Genomic DNA, 26,135 nt, shown 5'->3' on the forward strand with positions numbered 1-26,135 from the left:
CCCAGGTTCAATCCCCGGCATCTCCAGGTAGAACTAGGAGAGACTCCTGCCTGAAACCCCAGAGAGCTGCTGTCAGTCAGTTTAGGCAATGCTGAGTGAGATGGAACCATGGTCTGACTCAATACAAGGCAGCTTCCTATGTTCTTATGACTGTCTGAAAGTGCCCTGGGTGGAGTAAGTGGAGTAATCTGGAACCGGACCTTTAGGTGGCTTGGCGGCTGGAGAACAAGCCTCATCTGTTCTTAGATCCCCTCTCGGGAATGCCCTCATTGGGTCTGTGTGCCTGTCACCCACTGTCAAGAGTTCAGGGTAGTGGTGGGAGTATTAAAGAAGGCCTAGGGAGACCCAGATATAATACCCTGCCCTTCCTCCCAGCAGGAGCCCAGATGCTCCTCACAACCCCTGCGATACTCTACATGATACAGGACTTGACAGATTAACCTCGACACTTTGAACTGCATGCCGAAATGAACAGGAGGCTGTTTCAAAATTAGCAAGATGTGTGCCACATAGCTTGCACCAGTCAGTAGCTTAGCTGCCACATTCTGAAGCTATTAAATTTTTGAGAGGTTTTCAGAGATATCCCTATGCATGCATTGCAGCAATCAAGCCTGACTGTTTAGCATGGATAACCTCTATCCAGCTGAATATAACAGCTGAAACTGTTGAGTGTACAGTCAGTGAAAAATCCATTTGCCTCTGCATGAAGTGTGAAATGTGCATAAGTTCCACTGAAGTGCAATCTATTGGTAGTAACAAAGATCTACAAAGAAACCAGCTCCATGTTGATTACTGACAGATAATCAGAAAGTCAACGAATGCTGAAACAAATGACCACTTCAAGACATGTGTATATATATTGTACAACCATATTGAGCTTCACACTGGCATGCAAAAAAAAGTTATGCAGGCCGACCCTGTGAACTGCTTAGATGTGACAGAAACTGCATTTGAAGCACCCATAGCAATTTGCTTTAAAACTCTTTATGAAGAGTATGCTAGATTCCATGAACAGAATTCTAAATCCCTTTGCAGACGACTGAAACATCTCTTCGTAATGTTTTTTCTGTCTTCCATGCCTCTGAGCACTATTTCATGGGTACACCTTACTGCATTTGTCTGATGCATGGCTGTGGAGTTTCATCTGGCTGGAGGGCTAGATCCAGGTCCCACCCTTCACAGGTAATTTTGACAAGTGGTGGGGGCTGCCCACCTGTCAATCACTTGAGATTTTATGATGTCAAATTATTCAAAGTTCAAGCCATGGGAGCAAGCAGAGGCTTGTCTCTGATGTTAGTGCTACAGTTCCAAAGCACTAAGACCAGAGCTAAATCTCTGCCTGCACTGTAATATTAAAAGGCAGCAGCAGCAAAGCCTCTTCTTTTAAAAAAAAATTTCTTTGTATTTTTTTCCTTAATAAACATTAAAAAAAAGGCAGCGGCAAGGCCTCATCTCTGATTTTAGCAATATAGTTTCACATCATTAAGATCGGAGATAAGAGAATGCTATCTGCTCTTTGACAATTTACTGTGAAGTAGCAGGCAGAGGCTTAGCTCTGATTTTAGAGCTAAACACCACAGTGCTCAGACTAGAGATAAACCTGTCTTTGATCTTAGTGCTGTGGTGCTTCCTTATCTTCAATCTTGTTGCTCAGATCAGAGATAACAGATTTCCACACCTGATGTTATATGGCATCAGGTGACTGACAGGTGTGCGTGGTTTATCCAAAATGGCCCCATGAATCACAGTCAAAGGCTTGAAGTGCCTAATTAGGCCCATGGGCCAGAGGTATTGTTCTAACGTTTCATGCAATCATGTTATATCAGGTTATCACAACTCCAAATGCATAAGACCACAATTTCATACTTTCTAAAGCTGGATTCTGCAAAACAAATATTTTTGTCTAACACAGACACAATTCTGCAGAAAAATTCTTTAGCCCAATGATAAAACTGCCAATTAAAAAAAAATGAACTGGGGGGATACTGTAGTTGTGAAATGCTTGGAAACAAAATATTGTATAAAAGAACCACTGATCTGAAGATCTCACATTCTTTGAAACAACTAGAAGCACATCCTACTTGCTTGACAACATTCACTACATCTTCCCCTGAGGTGGCTGCTTTTTAACACAATAGCTGGCAGCCAGGAGACACAGTGAACTCCCGTTGATTAACTACCACCTTGGAGAGATTTGGATTACAATGATGCTACCCTAAAATTATTGTAGAGTTTGCAAAGAAGTTTCCGTTGCCAAATAACAATCAAGTCAAAGCCCACTGAGAGTACTGTCTTGTACATGAATAGGATCATGCAGGAACATACCTATTTTTAGTCTCGTACAAGAAATGCAAAGCCTAGCGCTGTCAACAAGAGAAAAGAAGCTCTCAGGGGAGGGGTGTTGATAAAGCTTGTCAACAGAAAACTAGGATGCAATAGGATTCTATAAATCTAATAACAATTGGCTTTGTTTTACAAGTCTTTAAAAAGGCACAAGTAAAAATCCACTAGAATCTGCCCAAACTCAGTTTGCCTCGGCAAGAAATTGGTATTGGGGATGTTGGGAGACTGTGTGCCTATTCCCTAGGATTAAGACACTGTCAGTCATCTGTGTTTGCCTCCCATTGTCAAAACCTTCCAGATCATCCATTTGGGAAAATATATGTTTATACTTAGTATGATCTGATGGCTCCCAATCTCCAAAACAGAAATATATATATTTATACAGTATTCTGGGTTATGATTACAAATGGAGCTTATTACGGTACTGGGACCAGCAAAGCCTTCTGCTGGTATGAAATCAGCTCTTCATTAAAATCTGTCTGGTTATGAATAATTCAAAGAACATTGTCAGTTGTGGCCTTTTCTCCTCAAAAGAAAAACTGTACTTCAGATAGATGCTAAATATAGTGTAAATTAAGAGAGGGTGAATAGATGACTGGCTGTGATTCTGGAATCTTTTTGAAATGAAGAAAACAAATAGACCCTAATTTTTATGGAGGTGTGTTCCACAGGAAAATGACCGCCAAAGGTGGATATTTGGGCTCCACAACCCTCCTTTGTCACAAATGACAGGGCATAATCAAAACAAATTTTGTAAGTAACTCCATGGGAGTGTACTGATAAATCAGACCCTACAGCTACCTTACATGGTGACAGTAACTGATCAGTTTGTTTCCATATTACGGAGCTGGTTTCGATATAAATCAGTGTAAACAAGTGTAAAGTGATGCATACCAGGGCAAATAATCCTAATTTCACACATACGTGCATTCATGGTGTCTGAGCTAGTCATGGTGACTGACTAGGAATAAGGCCTTGAGGTCATAGCGGATACCTCAAGGAAAGTGTCAACCACAAGTGTGTTGCAGCTGGGAAAAAGGCAAATGCTATGGAATGGATCATTGAGAAAGGGCTTGGAAAAAACCCTACCAATATCATAATGCTGTTATACAAATCTATAGTGCAACTGCACATGGAATACTGTGTACAGTTCTGGTCCCCTCACCTAAAAAAGGATTCTGTAGAACTGGAAAATAGAAAAGAAATCAAAATGACCAAAGGGATGGAGCAACTCCCCTCTGAGGAAAGATTACAAGATCTGGGGCTTTTCAGTTTAGAAAAAAGACAAGTAAGAGGGGACTGATAGAGGTGTATAAATGTATGCATGGAGAAAGTGGACAGAGAGAAGTTTTTCTCTCTCCCTCATAAGACTACAACTTGGAGACATCCAATGAAGCTGAATGTTGGAAGATTCAGGACAGACAAAAGAAAGTGCTTCTTCATACAATACAGTTAAACTATGGAATTTGCTCCCACAAAAGGTAAAGATGTCCACCAACTCAGATGGCTTTGAATTTATGAAGGATAAGGACATCAATAGTCACAATGGTTATGTTCTACCTCCATTGTTGAGGGCAGCAAGTCTTGAATACCATTTTCTGGGAATCGTGAATAGGGAAAGTGCAGTTCCACTCAGACCCTGCTTGTAGGCTTCCTATAGCTGTCTGGTTGCCCTCTGTGAGAACAGAATGGACTACATGGGCTTTTAGCCTGATCTATCTGGCCTCTTCTTATGTTTTTAATATTGTATCTTTAAATTGCTGTAATTTATGGTGACCTTGTGACTGTATGACCTTATGGTGAAGGTAGGTGAGAAATCAAATAAATAATAACAACAGCAGCAGCAGCAGCAGCAACATTCTAATGTTACACTGGATCCTAAGCTACTCTTCTGGATCCTACACTGGATCCTAAGCTACTCTTTTGATCCAAAAGGTTCCCACTAACAGAACGAAGGGGGAGGCGATTTTCATTGATTTTGTCTCCCCTTTGCAGCCTGCCACCTGTACCTCTATGCTGTTCCAAAGAGGCTTCAGGGGCCTGCAGTGGGAAAATCAAGAAAAACTGCCTTACTTCCCCCACCTAGAGGTGGGTGCTGTGAGCTCCCTTTTCATGAGTAGAATTCTGTTAACAGGCTTTTGGAATCCAACCCAAGAATTATGATAACTAAATGGGTGTGATGGAGAAAAGAGTTGTAGTTAAGTAACTTTTACTCACAGTAGACCCATTGAAATGAATGGCCATGTTTAACTTTGGCCCATTAATTTCAATGGGTCTACTCTGAGTAAAAGGTAGTTGAATGTAACCCACCCACAATTGTTTTTTTAAAAATTGTCATCTTTCTTGTCTAGAACTGTGGTATTTCAGGCTGATGGACTTTCTGGCATGCTCTGACCACTCTATCTCTTCTTGTGCAATTACTTGAGTAGAGTATAGAAAAAAGATGGTATTTTTTCTATGTCTCACTACACTTTTTCTATTTATTCTACAGTTTCAAAATTACCATTTTTTCATCTCTCAAATCATTATCTTGCTTAGGGGACACTATCAAGAATGCACAGATGGCTGCATATATGGTTGGGGGCATGGTTTTCTGTGATTTATGAAATAATGAGTCAGGACTGAACAAGAAGATGCCTATTGCAATGAGTGAACTAAGTCAACAATTCCTGGTGCTCAGTAGGTATTGCCTAAAATCTGGCATCTCCTTCATGGTAGAAGGTAGCCAGGCCACCCAGTGTATTTTTATTAGCTGAAATGGATTCAGATTAGTCTGAATGAGAAAATAGTGCACACTCATTTTCACCCTCAGATAGGGATGGGGTAAATTTCAGTTTGGTTCACACTTTAATGTGAACCTACCATATTCAAACTTCCTGAAACAATGTGCAAATGGAAATTCTTTTGAAATTCAAACTTTGCTGAATTTTGCAATGCAGTTCTCCAACCAAAATATGTGAACAAAAATATATATTGAAGGAAGTGTTCATAACAATGCCTATATTAGTAAAAACAGCATGCAAAACTGCATTATGTTAGAGGAAACTGCTTGCAGAAATGTACAGATTATGCAAAAATACATGCAAAATATGCATATTAGGAAAATGTGCTCTAAAATGCTAGTGGATTTTCATGGGGACTGCTTTTTTTTAAAGCAAACTGATAAGGAAATGTAGTGTAATGAACACAAGACTGGAAAAATGATAAACTGAGAGAAAGCAAAATTGACAGATTCATTCACCCCTATGGCATTTCCACTAAGCAATCTATACACTTCATGTTCCTCACTCGCCATCCTGTTCATGTCTGCTCAAAAGTAAGTTTCACTGGTGTTCAATGGAGCTTACTATCAGACTGTTTTCTTCATGCAAAGCATATGCTCTTTCATGAGCTACCACAATAGTTAGCACTTGTTAGATGAATTTCTCCAATAATTCAAAAATATAAAATATTATCAAGGATACTTAATGTAGGATCGTACATAAAAATGGCCACAAACATGTTTTTCTTCTCTCTAAGCTATAAGCAGATATTATAACGTATGGATGTTCATTCTCTCTAACATAAGTGAATGCTAGAGAGAGCGCAAATATAGTTTAGAACAGAAGACTACGTTAGACAGGGCAAACCACAAAATGGGTTACATTTTAAACACTTGGTACTTTAACTTGCAGACTATTGTAATGATCCATGACCAGCTGATCTCTAGCCAATCTGTTTTTCTTCATATTCAGCAAAACTATTAATTTTAAACAGGAGTGAGTTGAAAGGAGGGAGCTATGTGAATATTTTTGTGTTCCCCAAAATGCCCCTTTTGTGCAATTGTTGTAGGGATGTCTAAAAGTATGTGAAAATTCACAAAGGAGGATATGCATCCTTATTTCAAGGAAACTGAGTTGATGTACAATGCAGTTGCCTTGGCAACAAAGACATTGCCTCCTATCTTGATACGGAATTAAATTGAGACCAAAACATTGGATTTGTTTGTGTTCAGTGATGTTGGTCATGTAGCTAAACCTGATTGGTTATGTGGCACTGTATTATCATCATATTCTCTTTGTGATTCTTGATTGACTGGGACCACATAAGAAAGCAGGACCAGCCAAAATAAATGGCTTGAGATGGGGGTAGGGGTACAAACAGAAATGAAAAAAGGTTTGTCCTCCCAAAGCCACCTCAACAAAGGTTCAGGAGCAAAAAATAAGGTACATTACTAATTTTAATCTTTTAATGGCCTTGATCTGGCTTACTTTTACAGTAAGGACTCAAAGAGGTACTACTCACACAGAAGTGGCAAACCAACTTAGTCTATAGTCATTACTTTTGTGTGAGTTCATTCATAATCTCAATTATCATTTGATTTCCTACTCATTATTAATAACAGGATAGTTACAGGATTAAACTAAAATGTAGAACATGCTATATCTGACATTACGCCAACAAGTGTTAGCGTAATGCAGCACTTTGAAAACGTTCTGCCTTCAGGAAGCCCTTTCCACAATGATGTCTCTACCAAAAACTCCCAAAACACATGCCTGAGATATCCAGTGCATTTTAAGAGGTTCCCGGATGCTCCTTATATTCATGAATAGTACTGGCCACATCTACAGGGCATTCACAGCTGCTCTTTGTGAATGGAGAACATGACGAAGAATGCGCTCAACACTCTACCCATAGCTACACATTGTACTAAGGGGACATGCTTTTCAGAGAAACTTTCCCAATGACACTGATCTCATTGAAGAAACCCTGATGAGCTTCCAAGAAACCCCAGGATCCTCCTCTCACACACTGACCTAATGGGAGGGATGCCGTTCCTTCAACCATATATTATTATTATTGTTGTTGTTGTTGTTATTATTATTGTTGTTGATATTGTTGTTGTTGTTGTTGTTGTTATTATTATTATTATTATTTACATTTGTATACCGCCCCATAGCCGAAGCTCTCTGGGCGGTTTACAAAAATTAAAAACATTAAAAACAAATATACAAATTTAAAAACACATTAAAAAAAAAACAATTTAAAAACATATATTTGGATAGTTTGTGATCTGATAAAGGCACATTCAATATTTATATGCTGTCCACTAACAAATAAGATATTCAGAGAGTTGCAAAATGGACGAGAACATCCAGAGCTGGGAGCTTATTGTCATTTTGCATCACAGAAAGGAAAAATCTCCTTTTGGCTATCCCTCAAAGCAAAAATACTTATTCAGGTTTGAACTATAAAATGCTTACAATCAATCTCATTAAGTTTCATTTGACTAAGGATTGATTTAATCTCTTAATATAACAGAATGCTTCTCTTCATTATGATTGTTATCCATCAGCATATTCCTGCCATTATGATAATATTCAATATTCTTTTCCTGGTAGATGGAAACAGAAGTATTAGATCTGGGTTCTCTATGGAAGCGTCACTTTTGTATCTACCTTTAGCACAGTGATATTCCATGCAAAACTCTCAATTGCTTTGCTGAGCTTTCTTCCTTTCAAGCCTTCCTTGGTTCCCAGGTTATGAAGCTCTTCATGGAGTTCCATTCCTAACAATATACATGACATAGGAATGAAGTCATTGAAGGAAATGCAATTAAATACTAAAAAAAAGAACCCCACACGTATGTGTTCACCATGCTCCATGAGGCTTTATATACACAACATGTATAAACCACCCTTCCCCAACTTGGTATCATCCAAATATTTGGACTTCAACTCTCACCAGACCCAGACAGTATTGCTGGTCTGATGATTACATCTTCCCTGACCATTTAATCCAAAACATCTTCCCCAGGTTGAGCCTCAAAACAGAAATGATTAATGCAATCCTATGCATATCTACACAGAAGTAATTCCCACTGTGTTCAATGGACCTCTATCCAGGGAAAGTGTCCATTCAATCATAGCCTTAGTGTATCAATTATATATATGAAATATATAATATATTGTTGCAAAAAAGCATTAATGTATCATACTGAATCCACATGGCCAATGAGGTAAGAATGCAATGGTAGCAAAAAGGAGGTATGACAGGCAATGCCTCTCAATGCTTCCCTTCAACAGCTTTTGAGATTCAAAAGGGAATTTGGAAAGGGGACTCTAGAAAAATGCCTAGTGTTGAGCATCAGCAGTAGCTTGACATTTTGTTCTGGCTCACACTCACTAAAATCTGCTACTCCAAAGAGTCCCTAGGCCACTGTAGCATGGAAGAGGCAGGTTCCTCATTGTAATTTGCACCAGCGTAGTGGGCAAAATCACACAGGGAATGTTGCTAAGGAGCTATGGTGACCCATCAGCCCATACATTAATTCCTCCATGTGGCTGTGCCTATTGGACCATATGAGGAATCTGGACCCGGTTTATGTTATTCTTGCTCAAATTCCTCATATGAAGTGACTCAACAGCCACAGCCATGTGGAGGAAGTAATGGAATTGCCTTTCGGCAGCTGCAAAGTCCAATAGCCCCCAGTGTGTTATTCCCTCCAAGTGAGAACATAAGAAGAGCCCTCCTGGATCAGGCCAGTAGGCCATCTAGACCAGCATCCTGTTCTCACAGTGACCAACCAGATGCCCATGGGAAGCCCACAAGCAGAACCTGGGTGCAAGAGCACTCTCCCCACCTGCAACTCCCAGCAGCTGGTATTCAGAGGCATTCTGCTCCATGTGGGCAATATATGAATAAGGCAACTGACTCTGGCTGGTTTTTGTAGGCATACACAGCATATCACAGAACATACTGGTAAAAAGCACCAGAGTAATCATGATGAAGATGTATAGGCCTACTTAGCTGTGCTGTTGGCTATTCCTGTGTGTTTTCCTCTGTGTTTTTCTCAGAGATATATTTATTTATTTATTTATTTATTTTTGCACCAGTATGAGGACCTTGGACCTAGCTGCAAAGAATTAAATGCAGAATTATTTTTTAAATGCAAAAATAATACAATTACTTTAATTCAGCTGCACCAGTGGAAAAAATATTGATGGCAGTTAAACCAATTCAAGCCTTAGTTACATGGTTTTTGTCTCATTCAGTTGTTATAGTAATATTAATCCAGTTACTAAATTGAATTAGCTCAGTTTAAGCAAGACTTTAATGAAGTAAGCAAGACTATTACAGAGGTTTGTGCTGCTCTAACTAGATTAATTCCAAAATCAATTTAATTAAACTGATGAAATTTTCTGATTGAGGTAATCTCTAAAACAGATGACATGCACACAGAGAGAGAAGGAATAAGGCTTTGAACCATCTAGACAGGATAGCCAAATCTCCTGATTTGAGAGGGCAGAATAATTCAGCACTTTGGTTTGTCAGTTAACTTTTTTCTCCTTCAGGGTGAGAATCTTTGTGGTACATTGGAAATCAGATTTATAGATGCTCATCTAAAGAATTACTTAGCCTGCCTGGCTCATACCACAATAACCTTCTGGTTTGTCACATTTAAATACCAACATGTTTTTGAAAATTATTCCATGCTGAGGAAAACTCTTACTGTTCTTAGACGTCAGCAAATGCCTCCTGCAGTTATAGAGGGTAGATATTATAATCATGCCCTTTGGGTGAAGAGCAGGCTATAAACATTTTAAATAAATGAATAAATAAAAAGCATTGCCAGCAACATATGGCATTGATTTTGTGAGGTTGAGTGAACAGAGTCCTTCCAGTTGCAGCATGGAGACAAAATGGCAGCCATCATGTTCATTTACCAGTGCAGGATTTGCATGTCTGGGGAAAATAATCCTCCACTCTATCCACTTATTTTATGAATATATTTTCTGTCATCATCAGATTTTGTACCTTTCCAGACAATTAGTTTAATGCAGGATAAAGGAACAACCCAGTCATAGTTAAATGCTTCCAGATCTCATTGAGTTCACTTAGAGTTAAGCACATGCTTGCAAGGGAGGTGGGAATTTAACTTTAGTTAAATTATGCATTTTAAGTAGCTGTTTTAGTTTTATACATTTTAATACTGTTTTAGAAGTTTTCCTCCTGCGCCACAGTAACATTTTGGACATGGGAGGAGCATCCATAACACCTTTTATAGGTTAAAAAAACTGTCCTGCCATTTGCTGAACTTTCTTTTTCCAACTCTTTTAAATTTTAGTTTTTTTAATCCTCTGTGCACACACACCCTCCAGCAATGCAGCCCATGTCTCATCTGTTTAAATGAGGAAGAAAGTATTGTTAATAGAAAAATCCCATGGGCATCTGGCTGGCTACTGAGAGAACAGGACGCTGGATTAGATGAGCTATTAGCCTGATCCAGCAGGTCTCTTCTTATGTTCTTAACATTAGGACTACAACTCCCATCAGCCCCAGCCAGCACAGACCTCACCTCCTGCAGCAAGGAGATATATTGTATCATTAATGCTTTATTGAGATTATGGGAAACACAGAAAAAGACTTTGGATAATTATTGCCCACAAAGTCCCTTTGACATAAAAATAGGAGTGTTACCTGCTTTCTGGCACTGAACGATCTTGTCATAAACAGCGTCTGCTGTTTCGATAAGAAACTTGCTCTCTTGAATCATCTGTCGGGAAAAATAAAACAAGAAAAGTTCATTTTACCAGCTCTTCATCTCAAGCTAGAATCCCTAACGTACAAAGTAACAAGCGCATGTTGAAAAGACCTTATTCATTCACTCCTGTAAAAGGTTCCTCGTTCTGTGACAAAATTAATGACAGATGATGAGGGAAATTCAGTGAACATTTTTTTATGCCAGGAGTAAATAAAAGATCCAATGTTGGGAAGAAATGAAGGCAGGAGAAAACAGACGATTACAAGCTTAAGGCCACCAGTGTCTTGGGTACTTCCAAATGAGCAAAGTTGTTCCTCCAGTTGCAAACTTGCCCTAACTTTGAAGTTGTTTCACTGAAATCAGTAGGACTTCCAAGCAAACCTCCATCATGTTCAGCAATCAACTGCATCTTATGATCTTACCTTACCTGTGATGCTCTCAAATGCTATATCCAGCCGCTAGACGAAGCATTTGAGAGCAAAATAAAGCCTTTGACAGCAGCATGCGCAAGATAAGAGTCTATTACTACCATGTCCCATTCCCACAAAATGGAGAAGGACTAATGGGAGGATAGCCATGCTGCTGTTTATACCCTTCTAAAATCAGGGACAGGTACAACTTCAGACACTGTGAAGAAAGGTATTTAGCCTCCAAAGGTATTTAGTTAAACTGGAAACTTATTTTTTGTCCTCACTATAGTTTTGCTTGCTTGCCTGCCTTATGACAGAATTGTTAATTTATTTACTGGACCTGTTTATAAGATTTTGTAAATTTTGTATATTTTATCTGTTTATCTTTATTATTTTGTTCCCCACTCTCAGACTGAAATTATTCAATCAAGAGGGGGCTATAACTACTGCTGCTGCTGCTGCTGCTGCTGCTAATAATAATAATAATAATAATAATAATAATAGTCTGTGCTGGGTATGAATTTGGGGAGATTTTGGATCCTCCTGTTCCGAAGACATCCCCAGAATAAGGGGGAAAGTAGATTGGCCCTGGGGCTTGTGTACTGATTGTCAATCTCACTGGGACCAATTGGAAAGGAATTTCAATGGGACTTACTCCCAGGTAGGTGGATATAGTATTGCAGGTTAAATGTTTTCATTTTGAATCTGAATTCTGATGGGAGATTTCAAAAATACATTGTTTATACCCTTGTCATGGCAAATAAGCATGTTCACCTTCTGGTCCATATTAGGTACTTAATAAAATACCAGACCAGGATTGGCTAATCCACGATCCATGGGCAGGATTTGCCCCCTTTGAGGGTTTTTTGTGCTCCTCATGGCCTCCCCATTTTTAAAAACATTTTTGAAAGTGATTTTTTTAAAGTAAAAAGTAAAAATCCCCACTGTGATATTGAGATGCCAAAAGGTTTTTGTGCCCCCAGCAAAACCCTCCAAAATGTATCAATTTTAAAAAAAATAGTTTACCTACCACTTCTACTCATCCTCTGCTGTGATCCTGTGATGCCAAAAGTTTTTTGTGGCTCCCCCAAAAGGTGGCCCTTTAAAAAAAAAAAAGTCTGCACCCACTTTTACCCTTCGGCCCCCAGAGGGTTGACCATGAATCAATGTGACCCTCATTCTGGAAAAGGATTAGCTAACTCAGCACTAGACCATTCCAACAACAGTGTGCGGGACAGGCTATATGTGGGACTATTAAAAATACTAAAATCAACTTAAAATTCAGGCATTTTGACTGAAGTGACCTATATGTCCAGTTTTAAAGGCAGCAACAGCAACAATCAGTGGTGGTGGATACTGTTGTCCAGAGAAACAAAAACAAGCACCACTCAAAAGCCAATAAAACGGGGAATGAACAGTTAGAAAGATAATTGCTCATGGTCTCTGAGCATCTGCATCTGTTTGATGTCAAACAGTGGAGCATTTCACACACCATTAAACACAATGCCACACAGAAGAATTTCCTTTAAATGTATTCAGATGACTACTTTAAACATACACACATGCACACACATCCCAGTAACTCTGAAAATATGTTATAATGAATTTAATGAGAAATTGTGCATGTATGCACGCATACACACACTCGCTTGCAGGCCAATCCAATATGATGTTTGCTCAGAATCAAAGGCAGTTTTTGCTGGTGTGGTTTATTTTCAAGTACATATGTTTAGGATTACATCATTAGGTGATACAATCCTATTCAGATTACTAGGCAGTCAACCCCATTGAACAAAATGGGTCTTTCTTCTGACTAAGCACGCATAGGACCAGGCTGCAAAACCCATGGACCACTGACTTCTTTTTTTTTTACTTTAAACAGGTATAAGTATCACCATTTCCATATATAGGGGCTTTTCTCTTAATTTGTCTAATCTTAAGGAATCAGGATGCATCAAAACTTGCAAAATGTAATAAAATGCCCACTACAACCCTACTGTATACTGTATTGGTGAACCTCAAGCTCCAAAACTGTATCCCTGCCAATGCTACTACAGCAAGCCTCTTTCTTTGACAACAGCATTCCCTGACACCATTTTCCCACTGTTCTCCAGCAGACATCACCCCAATGGCCCTACATTTCCCTTGCCTATACCTTAGGGTGTGATTCCCAAATAATGCCACTATGACTTCTCTCATAGGGACATAGAAAGCTGCATATGGTCCATCTAGCTCAGTACTGTCAACATTGGCTGGCAGCAGCTCTACAGGGCTTTAGGGGGACGTTCACAGCCCTAACGGGAGATGCTGGGGATTGAACCTAGGACCTTTAGCATGTTCTACCATTGTACTATGGCCTGTTCACAAACATCCTATCATGCTTTTTTGTCCCATTTGGGTCCTGACATGGCTATCTTACTGGCACTTCTGGTGCCTGGGAAGCATGTTCACTTCCAAGTTAGTGGAAAACATTCAATACATTTTGTATCCTATACTAGATATCAGGAGAGTTACTGGCACAGATGGATGGTGTTAAGAGGCTACTTTGCCCTATTTGGGAAATGCTACAGGGGGCAAAGTATTGATATGCTTAAAGGCACAGTGCGGATGTTGAATTTGTGTGTGGCAGTTCCTCCTCCAACAAACATTTGGGGAAACACAAGGGGTCATCCAATTCCTGAAAGCCTCAGAGGAAGAGAGTTGGATCATTTCTTCAAAATTCAAATAGTTTTTCCGATAACAATAAAAACCAAAGCTCATACCAGGTCATATGCAGCTAGAACCTTCTTCTGCACATCCGTTAGTGTCCCCAACGGTTCTAGGTAGGGAAAGGTGTCTTTCATACAAAGAGCCACTGAAGGGACATTGTCGCTATTCATAAGGCGCGAGGACAAGGTCAAAATGCACTGCTTCAAGCTGGTAATCGGCGGGAGTCCACAAAGCTCTTTAACAGACACAATTGTATTCTGTTAAGGAAAAGAAAAGCTTCAGATTATACTTGTGGCAGGGAATCATTTCAATTTGTTTCACAGAACTATGAGTAACTTGTCGGAAGTAAAGCATCAATGCATGTTACAAATGACCTGAACCAGTGGGGGGCAACAGACAGAAAGGCAATCTATTCTTCCCACTGATGACTCCTCCTCTAAAGTGTTTGTTGTTTTTGCAGGCTTTGCTCCTCCTCTTCCTCCCTTTATTCTCAGTGAGTTAGTAATACTCTCTGAGGGCAGGCTGTATGGCTGCTACAGCATCTATGACTTTACCTCTTTTTTGTAATAAACCTTAAGTTTCTTTATTCTTTCAACTACCAGTCTGAACAGACCAGTTGTTTCTGCACTCCACCAAAAACTCTAACTTAACTAACTATGATGAGGGACAATGGACAGTTTAGAACAGGGGTGGGTAATCTTTTTCACCCTGAGGGCCACACTGAAGGTTCACCATTTCTCTCAGGACCATGCCAACGCAGCCACATATGCACACAATCACCACACGTACAGCACACAGACCACACACACATACACATTTACCAGAGGCGGACACACATACACAGATAGGCAGATGCAGACTGACATACCAAAGGGGTGGGGTATTTTTGTTTTCCAGTATTTTTGTTTCCCGTTAGAGTGCTGGGAAGAGAGGCTCTCTTCCTACTCCAGTGCTGTGCTGGGGAGCAAAACAAAATGTTTTCCCTCCCCATTGCAGTGCTGGGGTAGGATGAGGCTTCTCCTACCCCAATACTGCAATGGGGAGAGAAAACAAATTGGTTCTAAAGTCTTCTTTCCTTGCAAAGGGGCCTCTTCTCCCCCAGCATGGTGCCACCGCAAGAAGGTCTTAGGGCGCCACGCCAGAAGACGTGCCTTTGCAAGGCAAATCGAGGCAGAGGTGCCTGATTTGGGGAGGACTTGTGGGTAACACTGAAGCAGCTGCTGTTTGCTGGCCTCTCATACTCTGACAGCTCTTGGCAAGTTAAAAGGTAACTCGTGCAGGTGGCGTCATTGCTGCCAAATACACTCCTCCATGGTGGGGGCTTCATGCAACTTTAGTCAAAATAGGCCTATCCACATACATCACAGCAATGCCAGAAGCTCCTGCCCCATGGCAATGTCTTTCAGTGTCAACCATATAATCAGGGCCGGTGCCAGACATGCCAGGGCCCTTGGGCACCAGCCTGCCCTGGGCCCTGGCACACACATGCATGCACAAACACACATGCACACACACACGCATGCACACCCCACCTACCTGTCTCTCCTGGGCTGTCATTAACCAAGATGGCGGCCGAGGTTTCCCTAAGGGGCTGAAGCCTCCACAGCCATCTTGGTTGATGGTTAACACATGGTGCTATATGTGTGCATCCCTGCCATCAACCAAGATGGCAGCAGGGGCATCAGCACCTTAGGGAAACCTTGGCCTCCATCTTGGGTAATGGCAGCCCTGCACGCACAGCACATGCAGCTGCAAAAGACAGCAAAGACAGGTAGGTGGAGCCAGCAAACGGGCAGGTGGCTTGCAAGCTCCCTCCCTGCAATCTGTGGCAGCTACCCTGCTGCAGATCGTGGAAGCGTAGTACTACTCCTTCCCCACCCTATCGAGGGCCCCCAGAGGCCCTCAGCCAGGGCCCATCCTGGCCGCCCTTTGGCACCAGCCTGCATATAATGCATGTAATATGTAAAGTGGTCCTTAGAGACAGGACTGATGCCAGGTTTGAGAGGGCCCTGGATGGGGTGCCCTAGTGCCTCCCTCAATGAATTTACTAAATGGCAGTGAGGGTATGACTGGCTCAGCAACATGCAACCCAACATGCCAAAGAGACATACCAGGTGAGGCAGCTACAGTTGCCATCTTAATTTCCCCAGAATGCTTCTCAGTCCTGCATCAGAGGCATTCTGGGAAAATAAATATACTGCGGCACTTGATGATTCTCTTCAGAGTGTCTGCCATTATAAAAAAAGGAGAGAGAATATTTTTAATTGTAAAAAAAGAAGGCTGCATCAGGAGCTGAAGGCTCACATTTCTCTCACCATGTCAGAACTGGTTAAGGATCTTCAGAAGATTTTTAAGCCTGAATTTACATAGACAGCATGCAATATACTGAAAGCTAGTATATTCCATTTTTAACAGAATTCAATTTTTTAACTGTCTCCTGCAATAAGTAATATGTACTCTTTTATGAGCCTTAAAATATTTCTGTGTATTTCCTTTTAATCCAAAAATAGGAAGTTATCTGCCTGATTTTCCTGAAATACTCAAAAGTAGATTCAGGAAGTATTTAACATTTCACTGTAGAGGAAGTAATGTATGCCCAGTATTTTTAACCAATACTTTAGCCTGTCATTAAAGGCAGACGACTCACCAGCATTCAGTAATAAAGGGTATGACACTCCATTGTAAGAATGTCACAGCCGCATCCTCTGACTGATGCATCTCATAATAAGTCACGTTCGAAGTCAAACACGGAGATTGCTGACACCACCAAAACCATTTTTCTTTCTAACCTGGCATTAAGGAAACCTGGGATAATACACCTTGGTAACCCAGCACTTGATAAGCCTGTAGTGTAATCCATTTCCCTCAGGGACCTCTTCTTGCCAGCTGAACATCATACCCATTCTTTCTGTCAGTTCCTTTTCATACACTGAGAGCTCATTCACACGGGAGCTGAACTTTGCAGTAAAGACAATGCTTTTGCCATCATGATAGATTTTCAAGTCTCACACTTCCTTCAAATCTGCTATTTTCCTTTCACACAAGTAGGCATTCCTCTTGAAAGGGTTAGTATCGCTCTTTCCTTGTGGCCCCACCCCTAATTTTACATGTTTGCTCCCTCGGGAGTATTGCTAAAGGAGAAGGGGAGGGGTTTTTTTAATCAGTTTAATTGTTTCTTATCAATTGCAGACCTCTCCCAGCTTCAGCCTGGAGAGCTGTGGGGGTGTAATTGACACAAAACTGTATGAAAGTGAATAGAGGGGGAAGTGAGTGAAAGGCCAAGTAGGCAGCAGCTGCAGCAGCTTTTGCAAACGGCAGAGAGAGAGGGAGCTGGCAATGGGGCATAAGAGAGCCCGCCCACTAAAAAATCATTGAGGCAAAGGGCCAACACAGAAGAGCTCAATGAAGCTGAGACAGTTTTTCCTTTCCTTTTCGCATTATGATTGTATTGGGTTGATATGGGAAAACTGTGTGATAGCTGCTGATTGCATGCAACATCATGTGAAGCATGCAAATTAAAAGGGAATGCAAGTAGCACCAATCTCACATAAAGTCACCATGTGAACGAGCCCTGAGCCACAGAGACAGCACAATGAAATAGGATTGCAGAAGACAGATGCAACCGCTTCCCCGATGCAGGTTCACCCGGTGGGGCAGAATCACAATGCTAGCTTCCAGGCAGTGAGGTTGCAGCTACTTATCAGAATGGAGAAGGGCAAGGCAATGGGATCCTCTGGGATCACCCACATGGACCATCCCACTGACTCGGCCCTCCCTCCTGGTAAAAGGCAGCAAACTCACTGTAAGAAAGTTAGAGCTGTGGATCTCCTCCACTGGATGAGCCGCTTCTGCCCCTCTGCCCTACTGCACAGATAACATCCCAGGTGATATATGACTTCCACACAAATCTGTAAAAACCCAAGCCCAAGGAGGAGGTGGGATGATCATACAAACAAGGCCTCCACACAATCAGGTGTGAATAGAGAGGGCCTAGATCATGTTATAAATTACCTGCACGGTGGAGAGGAGAGGCTTATCCTGTCTTCCACCATGCTATCGCAAGATCACTCTCAGCTGAATGTCTGAACTGGGACCCAGTAAACTCCTCCAGAGGCAAAGCTTTTATTCAGTATTTCAATCAAGAAGAATACTTATTGTGTGTGCATGTGTACACTCATATACACTCATTAAAAACATGCTGGAAAATAAGCAAACCAATAAAATGTTCTTCAACATTGCAGGAATACCCCGCATTAATGTACGCAATGGGTCCAGAGCGAGTATGTAAACCGAAAATGTACTTAAAGTGAAGCACTACCTTTTTTCACTTATCGATGCATATACTGCACTGCAGTCGTCATATACGGGCATAACTGATGTAAATAACGCATTTATAACTAAAATAAACACAGTAGGCCTTATTTTAAGAAAAGGTTTGTAGTTGGAAACTGATCGGACGGTGGCGTCATGCCGTTAAGTGTCCGTTCTTGCGAAGCGAGCGTACGTAAACAGGGGAATGGTGCTACTGTAAATATGTCTGTACTCGTGAGTGTCCGTAAAGTGAAGGTCCGTATAGCGGGGTATTCCTGTACAAGACTCTACTCTCTAAATGCCTTTAGATCAGGGATGAGAAACCTGTGGTCCTTCAGACGATGAACAGCTCATTGGCATACCAGCTGGGGCTGAGGTGGAGTCTAATGATGCCTGGAGGGCCACAAGTTTCCCAGTCCTGTTTTAGATGAAACCAGAGAATCTATGATGCAACAGGTTGTTACAAAGTTATTTTGGATTTCAGTTCAAATAGTTGGACAGTCCCACGTCCTACAACTGATGGCCCTATCAGCTGGCTGCTTCCAACAACATCTCCAGCTAGGGGTTCTTCCAGCTAAGAGCGCTTCTCTCTGTCCACCTATTAGTGAATTACTATCAGCACATAGCCTATCCCAGATGGTAAAGGATATCTGCAAAGTTTTAAGCATATCTTGCCTTTTCCTTGTTTGCCCATGATGGTCCTGGGATGCGTGTCCAAGGTTTATTTCCCTATTAAATAGCATAAATAAAAAAAACATATGAAGAGACCTGGAGGCTCAGGCCAAAAGTCTATCTGGCCCAACATTCCATTTCCACAGTGGCCAACCAGATTGCTTCTGGGAAGTCAGTAAGTAGGGCATGACTGTGCAATAACACTCTCCCACTTGTGTCCCCAAACAACCGGTATTTAAAGGCATATCACCTCTGATACTGTACTAAGCAACACTTATTTCCCAACCGGTTGGTCAAAACTGAATATCAAAAGTCTATATTTGCATGCCACAGTGGGAAAATTGGGCACATTCAAGAACATAGGAAGCTGCCTTATACTGAGTCAGGCCATTGGTCCATCTAGCTCAGCACTGTCTACACTGACTGGCAGTGGCTCTCCAGGATTTCAGACAGAATTCTCTCCTAGCCTTACCTAGAGATACCAGGGATTGAACCTGGGACTTTCTACATGCAAGGCAGATGCTCTACCACTGAGCTATAGCCCTTCCCCATTTTCTAACCCATCCACTCCTCTGTCTAGACCAGAAGCTGCTGGACAGCTGGTATGGTCACTCAACTGACCAAAGGAAACAGTTGTACGTAAGAATTAGAAAACAAATGTTTCTCCAGGGTCATGTTATCAATGAAGCGGGATCAGGGCTCACACCGTGGTTGTGCTAGAGGGAAATCAGTTCCACAGTGCACAAACAATTATCTCCTCAGACCCATAATGTATGAACTCTTGCAAGTGATAGCAGTTCTAAAGATGCTGTAGCCAATCACATATAGAACTGATGCTGTAGCCAATATGGTACTCATATGCTCACATACTGAATAATTTGAGTTTAATGCTCACATTAATACCTGATCCAAGTATGAGGAAAAAGTGGTGTTCTGATCCTACTCTATTTGCACACAGACACTCTTGACAACTAGTGACAGGTGTGTCTACAAACCCTGCTGTGCACTAGATTCCTTGATGAGGATACCACAATGAATAAAATACATATCCAGGCAATTCGGTGGGCCTAGATGAGCACTGCATTGTTGATGTAGCTGTTTTTTCTTATTCCAGGAATTCTCCCCCTCCCCCTTATCCAAGGTGCTTATGTGTCTGGGTCACCATTGTTAGATCAGGGCAACTGTATTCAGCACCACAATAAGTGAATGATTGCAGACTATAAACAAATGTTACATGTGATTATGATTGTACTTTTAGTAATCAATCACATATTCATTTTTGTCATATGCTACTTGTGACCCTTCAAGCTGAACACAGTACACCAACCAGCTATGGAAGTCCACCAACGGCTTAATGAAGCTCCTGTTGTTTGCTGTCTCTGCCAGGAACTGCAAGGATACTTTCAAATGGTTGGCAGGCCATGGGCTGTTGGGCTATATTCAGATCAGTGGGTCACAAGTCGTGTGGGCCTCTTTAGTTAAAGGTATGCAAGAGAACTGTAGAATTTGTAGCTGATACAAGTGAGATGGTGTGTGCTGTACTACAGGTGTGGGGATCATTTGGCTCTCCAGATGTTGCTGAACTACAACTCCTATCAGCCGCAGCAAGCATGGCCAATGGCCAGGGATGATGAGAGTTGTAGTTCAGCAGCATTTGAAGGACCAAAGATTCCCCACTCCTGCTGTAGTACAAACCTTGCAGAATCCTATTTTGAAGCATTATCCATTACACATGTGTTAACCACTGTCTAAACCTCTTTAGCTGCCATGGATGTTTTGTTGCTTATCATAACAAGGTCAGCAATAGTAAATTTGGAGAGAGTACAAAATTCCATTGCAGACACTGTGGTGTTGCAAAGCCACCTGAATTGCATCAATCCAAAATTATACAAATTGGCACTGAACCTGCATTTTGCTGCATACCATTGTAATCCAAGTAGGACAGAAAATGAATGGAACATCTGTTTATATGAAACTGATGATAGTCTATAAAAGTGGAAGAGCAACTCTCCATCATTTGGCTATATTCACATTTATTTCTAGTTTCAGTCGATCTTTTTTTGTATAAACATATTTACCAACAGTTTCCCAAAAGGAACTTTGAAAAACACCAGTTTTAGATATTATTAAATCAGCTGTTCTCTCCATCTTCTGACAAACCGCAATATATTGTTGCCATCTAACGGCATATTGCAACCTCATTCACTTTTGTGCTAATTGTAACCTGTCTTTAAGATGTTTCAATAGCAAGGTCTAGATTTTCTTACCACTTGCTTATACATTATGGTAGGGATTAAACCATCAGTAACGGAATGTATGAACACTAAACACGCGCTTTCTCTTGATGGAATGTTCTATGTCAGCCACTCAATCCCTCATCTTTAAAACATGTTGAAATGAAGGATGTGGGGGGGGCACACCAAGTTTTAGACACCAAATACGTTAATGCTTTATGGGGAATTGTAGCCCTTGTGTAGGGGCCTCCATCAACATCCTTTATCTCACATAGCAGAAATTTTTAACTTATTGCAGAACATTCCTATTGGCAGAATAACAGAGATCACTAGTTCTGCAATGTCTCATGAAACAGATGTTTAAATTCATCTGAACTAACTGATTTCAGTGACACCTCCCATTCACAAAAGAATTCTACTCTTAGTGAGCAGGGACCACAATGGAGTCCAGCATGTTTTTGTTATTGGGCTGAGTCATCAAGACTGAGTGACACACCGATAGGAATCTGGCATATATGTGCACTACTGATGGCCTGAGCCACACATGGTGGTCTATATGCAATGGGGGGCATGCATACAATCCAATTGCCCTGTCACCTAGAGAAAACCATCTTTTTGATGGGTGCATTAACTGGCCCATTGTTGCAGAGCAGCCTTCCTCAATCTGCTACTCTACAGATGTTACAACTACAACTACCTTCAGCCTCAGCCAGCATCGCCAATGATTAGGGATGATGGGAGTTGTAGACCAAAAGGCTGTTCAACAGAAATCCAGAAGAACAAGGACAGCATGATAGAAGTTGGGAACTCCCAATTACAAGAGAAGCAGACGATATCTTAGCATAAGGTTGAGTTCATTGGCACTTGAGAGGCAGGGTCTTAAGACTGTGCTCATACATTCAGCAACACTGAAAAATACAATTTCAGTGAACTACAATATTATTTACTAATGGAGCGTTGCACGATTTGCTATAAAATGCACATCCCCATCCCCAATTACGAAAATATCATTAGCAGTTCTATTGAGTTAAAGAGTTTGTTAAATCAAGTTGTAAAAAACCAAAAGGGAAAAAAATGAAGTAGCACCTTTCATTACCTGCATATTTTCCCTCATGTCTGTTGCCTCCCTTAATGGATGTACTGCTAGTTTGAAGATGTCATCTACAGTCTTAAGGCTCGTGTTTCGCAGCATGGTATAGTCTCTTGTTTTCATTCCTATTCTTGCGGTTAAACTGCGCTTATGGGCCTTCCCTCCACCGCTTCGGTTAGTTATTGCAATGTGCACAAAAAGGGTAACATGCTCCATAAGGTCTCCAACAAAGGAGCGCAAAGGTATGTGTCGATAGCCTGGCTGTATACATTCTAGAGGGATGGCACATTGGCCTATGAACTCATCACCAATATAATCATCGTCCAGCACAACAAAGCGAATCATGGCAAGCTCTGGCAGATTTATCTCAAACTCAAAGCTCTCGTCAAAAATGGGATTATCACTGTTTTGCTGAACAGTTTTAGTTCTCTGTTCTGTACAGTCTGCAGGGATACCATGGACTTCTAGAAACACATAGGGATCTATGACATCCCCCTTGGCACAGGCTCCTTTGGGCTTTGGAAAGTTCTGACCACTGATGATTTTGACATGTAGCACTTGAGGTGAGACCCCTGGAACTATGCCTTTTGTATTTGCACTGAAGTATGAAACCTCTTCTCGCATAACAGAAGGTCTAAGAACATAACCGCATCCCCCATTTTGTAGAAACCAACCAGTATGTAAATCCATCATTGGACCCGGTGTTTGATAATTCATTGCCACTATCTGGCAACCACAGTTCCAAAAATCTTGTGGGTTTAAGTTGCTAGAATCTATTCTCATGGCACTAGGGTATATTCGAGACAGAAATTTCTTATTGTAATTTACGAAGTCCTCTGGATACTCATTTGCAATTCTACTAGCCTCTGCTTCACTAAAGGAACACATTTCCCAGTAATTCTGACTTTTCATTGAGCTCTCAAAATCCGCAAACTGGACAGACTGACATATAGATACAAGGTCAGACAGCTCCTTGCATAGCAAGGACATCTTTGGTTCTTCCAAATATTCTTCAGACATTCTTCGAGAAATTTCAGCTTCTTCATCTTCATCAGTGACTTCTCCCTCTAATAAATCCTCATCATCAGGCAATTTCTTCCCTTTGATGATAATTTTCATTTTCAGTTTTTCGGGAGACGGGAGATATGTTTCTGATGGTAGTGGTGCATCGGTATAGAGTTTGGTTCCAAAAACCTTCTTCATCTGTTCAGCCATAACCTTCTGCTGCTGTATGGAGCAGTAGTTTCCCAAGCAGAGAATAAGAGGGTATTGTGATGAAACAAAGGCCAATTTGTTGATCACCTCAATGACACAATGAAAGGATAGAGGTGATGTCATACTGTTACGATTGCAGATGATGGGCTCCTTTTCTGGACCATCACAAACATCCAGTTCAATACTGCGACAGCACATCTTCAATGCCCTGACATAACCATTGATATCAGCTGGCCCTCGGACCTGGTCTTCTATTAAGTAGGTATTGTGAGACGAATTGATATAGTAATGTGATAAAGGTTGGGTCATATCTTGGACAACCTTTTTATGCTCAGGGTCAAAAATATCACATTCTGGAGACAACAAATACTGAGTAAATCCATCAATTGCAAGAAAACTCTTTGACTGCCCTTCCTCTGAAAATTCATACCTATGAATAATATCAAGACACATTTCTTCAGTTGCTTGTGCCACCCCTTGTTCAGCTTCTAAAAAAAGCATGAGGTCATTGACATCTAAGTATTCTTTGTTTTTAGATATCTGCACCAGCAAAAAATAAACTTCAGGTCTGGTGCAAAGCTCAGTGTATGCTTCACAAAATTCCTCTTGTGTTACACGGGTCGTTAGTTTCTCTTTGCTTTTCTGGATTTCCTTAAATTTTAACCTGATCTTTGACTCCTTTAAGGCAGGGTTCAGCTGTTTTATTAATTCTACAGCTGTGTCTTCCAACATGATCCCATTACCATCAACGTCTGCGGCTTCAAACACAGATCTAAGCCATGCAAACCGTGGAGTATTCTGGCTGCCTTCTATCAGATCCAGACATTGTTTGGTACGAGAAACCAGGTACCGCAAACCTGACACCCAAATGTTGGTCACGTCTGCTGAATTGGCAACCAGATCCAGAGACTCATAATTTTCCCCATGAATTATGGAGAAGGCACAGTCTTCAGAAATCTGATCTGCTAGCCCATTGTTCCTGAATGTTTCTGTGTTTTTCCCTAATCGGATCTCTTTTACAGCAGAAATGTCAAGTTTGGCCTTGTCAGGGTCCTTCTTAGACGGTTCCCAGCGGAGTGCTTGCGAGTCGGTGTCCAGGGTAAAAAAACGATTATAAATACGGGAGTTTGGCCGGACTTTCTTCAATTCACAACCAGCCTGCATGAAGCTGATACAGTCATTTGCACTACTTATTTTCTTCTCTGATGGCATGCTGCTGAAGGACACAGTCTTCTTGCGTCCACATTTTTGATTTGCAGGATCCTGTAATGCAATTTAAAAACAATCAATTAATGCTCCTTTGATCAAATGAGAAGCATAGAAATGACATGCAAAGTATAAAGATAATTACCACATTCAACAAATAACTCACTGATTGACACTGAACAATTAAATTCCATGCAGAACAAGCCCAAAGCATTTTGCCAGAGGCAAAGGATAAGATGATCCCCTCCCCTGAAAATTCTTTATACAGAAGGTGAACAGATTGGCAACTGAATCTTACTTCAACACTGGCAATTGGACAGTGTCCTCCAGCAGACCTGAGGGCAGCAGGCTGGCTTAGAGGATGCTGAGCAGGCTATGTGGCACACACAGCCCTGTGTTTTTAACACCTTGGTATCACTCCCCCCACTTCATCATTTTCTGTCCTAAGCAGCTGCCTCACTCTGCCCAATGATAGGGCTGGCTCTGGCATGGGTGCTCTCATGTACATAAACAACAAAGCGTGGTATCCAATGAAGGAGATCTGCTAGCTCAAGGACTTTTGACTTTGTAACAGAACATCTCCTCCTTCTTCTCTCCCTACATCCCCCGTGCTTCCTAAATCTGTTCTGGGATTTCCCCCAAACTCCAGAGCAGATTTGGGGAGGGGGTGGGGATGGGAAGAGGAGATGACATTCCATTATACAAGCAGAAATCTTTGTGCTAATGGATCTACTTTGTTGGTTCCTGCCCAAAGAGTTTTGCGGCACCTTATAGATTAACAGATGTATTGTAGCATAGCCTTCTGTAGACTAGAGTCCACTTCATTAGATGCACCTTGTTCAGAGTAACTGTATGTAAATTCCACTGAAATTAATGGAACTCATGCATGCATAACTATCAACATATCGGTAACCAAAGGGGCAGAGTTAAACAAGGGTAATTAAGTCAAAAACAAGCTGATCTTAACATTAACAACCAATGACGTCACCTTAACTCTGCTCTGCACCATGAAGCAGGAACACTAGAAAACAACAAAAGAATAAATTCTGCCTTAAAAGCTGGTTCACAATATTAAGTGGCATACATATATTCTTCATTTTGTGGCCCTGTCACAATCCATGTTACACAGAAGTTTGTTTATACAATTTCTGAGCCACAATTTACAATTTCTGCAGAGTGGAACTTTAAAATTCAGGACTGCAGGCATCAACAACTTGCAACAAATGTACCCTTGAAAACTGCCCCTGAAGGCACTAAAGCAGGATTGGGGAGCCCTCAGGCCTGGGAGGCTAAATGTGGCCTGGCAGGCTTCTGAAGCTGTCCCTTGGGACTCTCCCCAAGCCCCCAGGCCACATCCGTCACTGGCTGTGCTCCAATTTTTATTTGTTATTCTTCTTACATATGTATATTTTTGGCCTGGT

The 26,135-nt window shown here is 41.2% G+C and overlaps 1 protein-coding gene across 25 annotated transcripts in view; it reads right to left on the reverse strand.

Annotated features, from left to right (window-relative positions):
* The window catches only part of PLCL1 (phospholipase C like 1 (inactive)), a 326,003-nt gene that overhangs the window by 37,412 nt on the left and 262,456 nt on the right, over nt 1–26,135 (reverse strand). For 23 of the 25 annotated variants that reach the window (XM_061608111.1, XM_061608107.1, XM_061608113.1 and 20 more), the window contains 5 exons: nt 22,300–24,771; nt 18,973–19,026; nt 14,040–14,243; nt 10,804–10,879; nt 7,782–7,891 (listed from right to left, as the gene is read on the reverse strand). In XM_061608111.1, the coding sequence (XP_061464095.1) occupies nt 7,782–7,891; nt 10,804–10,879; nt 14,040–14,243; nt 18,973–19,026; nt 22,300–24,720 (2,865 nt within the window). In that variant the 5' untranslated portion in view covers nt 24,721–24,771. Of the gene's footprint in view, nt 1–7,781; nt 7,892–10,803; nt 10,880–14,039; nt 14,244–18,972; nt 19,027–22,299; nt 24,772–25,702; nt 25,732–26,135 lie in introns of those variants that run through there. The other 2 variants (XM_061608091.1, XM_061608090.1) reach the window with 2 other exon arrangements.

The sequence above is a fragment of the Rhineura floridana genome, chromosome 2, assembly GCF_030035675.1.
Source record: "Rhineura floridana isolate rRhiFlo1 chromosome 2, rRhiFlo1.hap2, whole genome shotgun sequence".
In the NCBI taxonomy this organism is placed as follows: domain Eukaryota; kingdom Metazoa; phylum Chordata; class Lepidosauria; order Squamata; family Rhineuridae; genus Rhineura; species Rhineura floridana.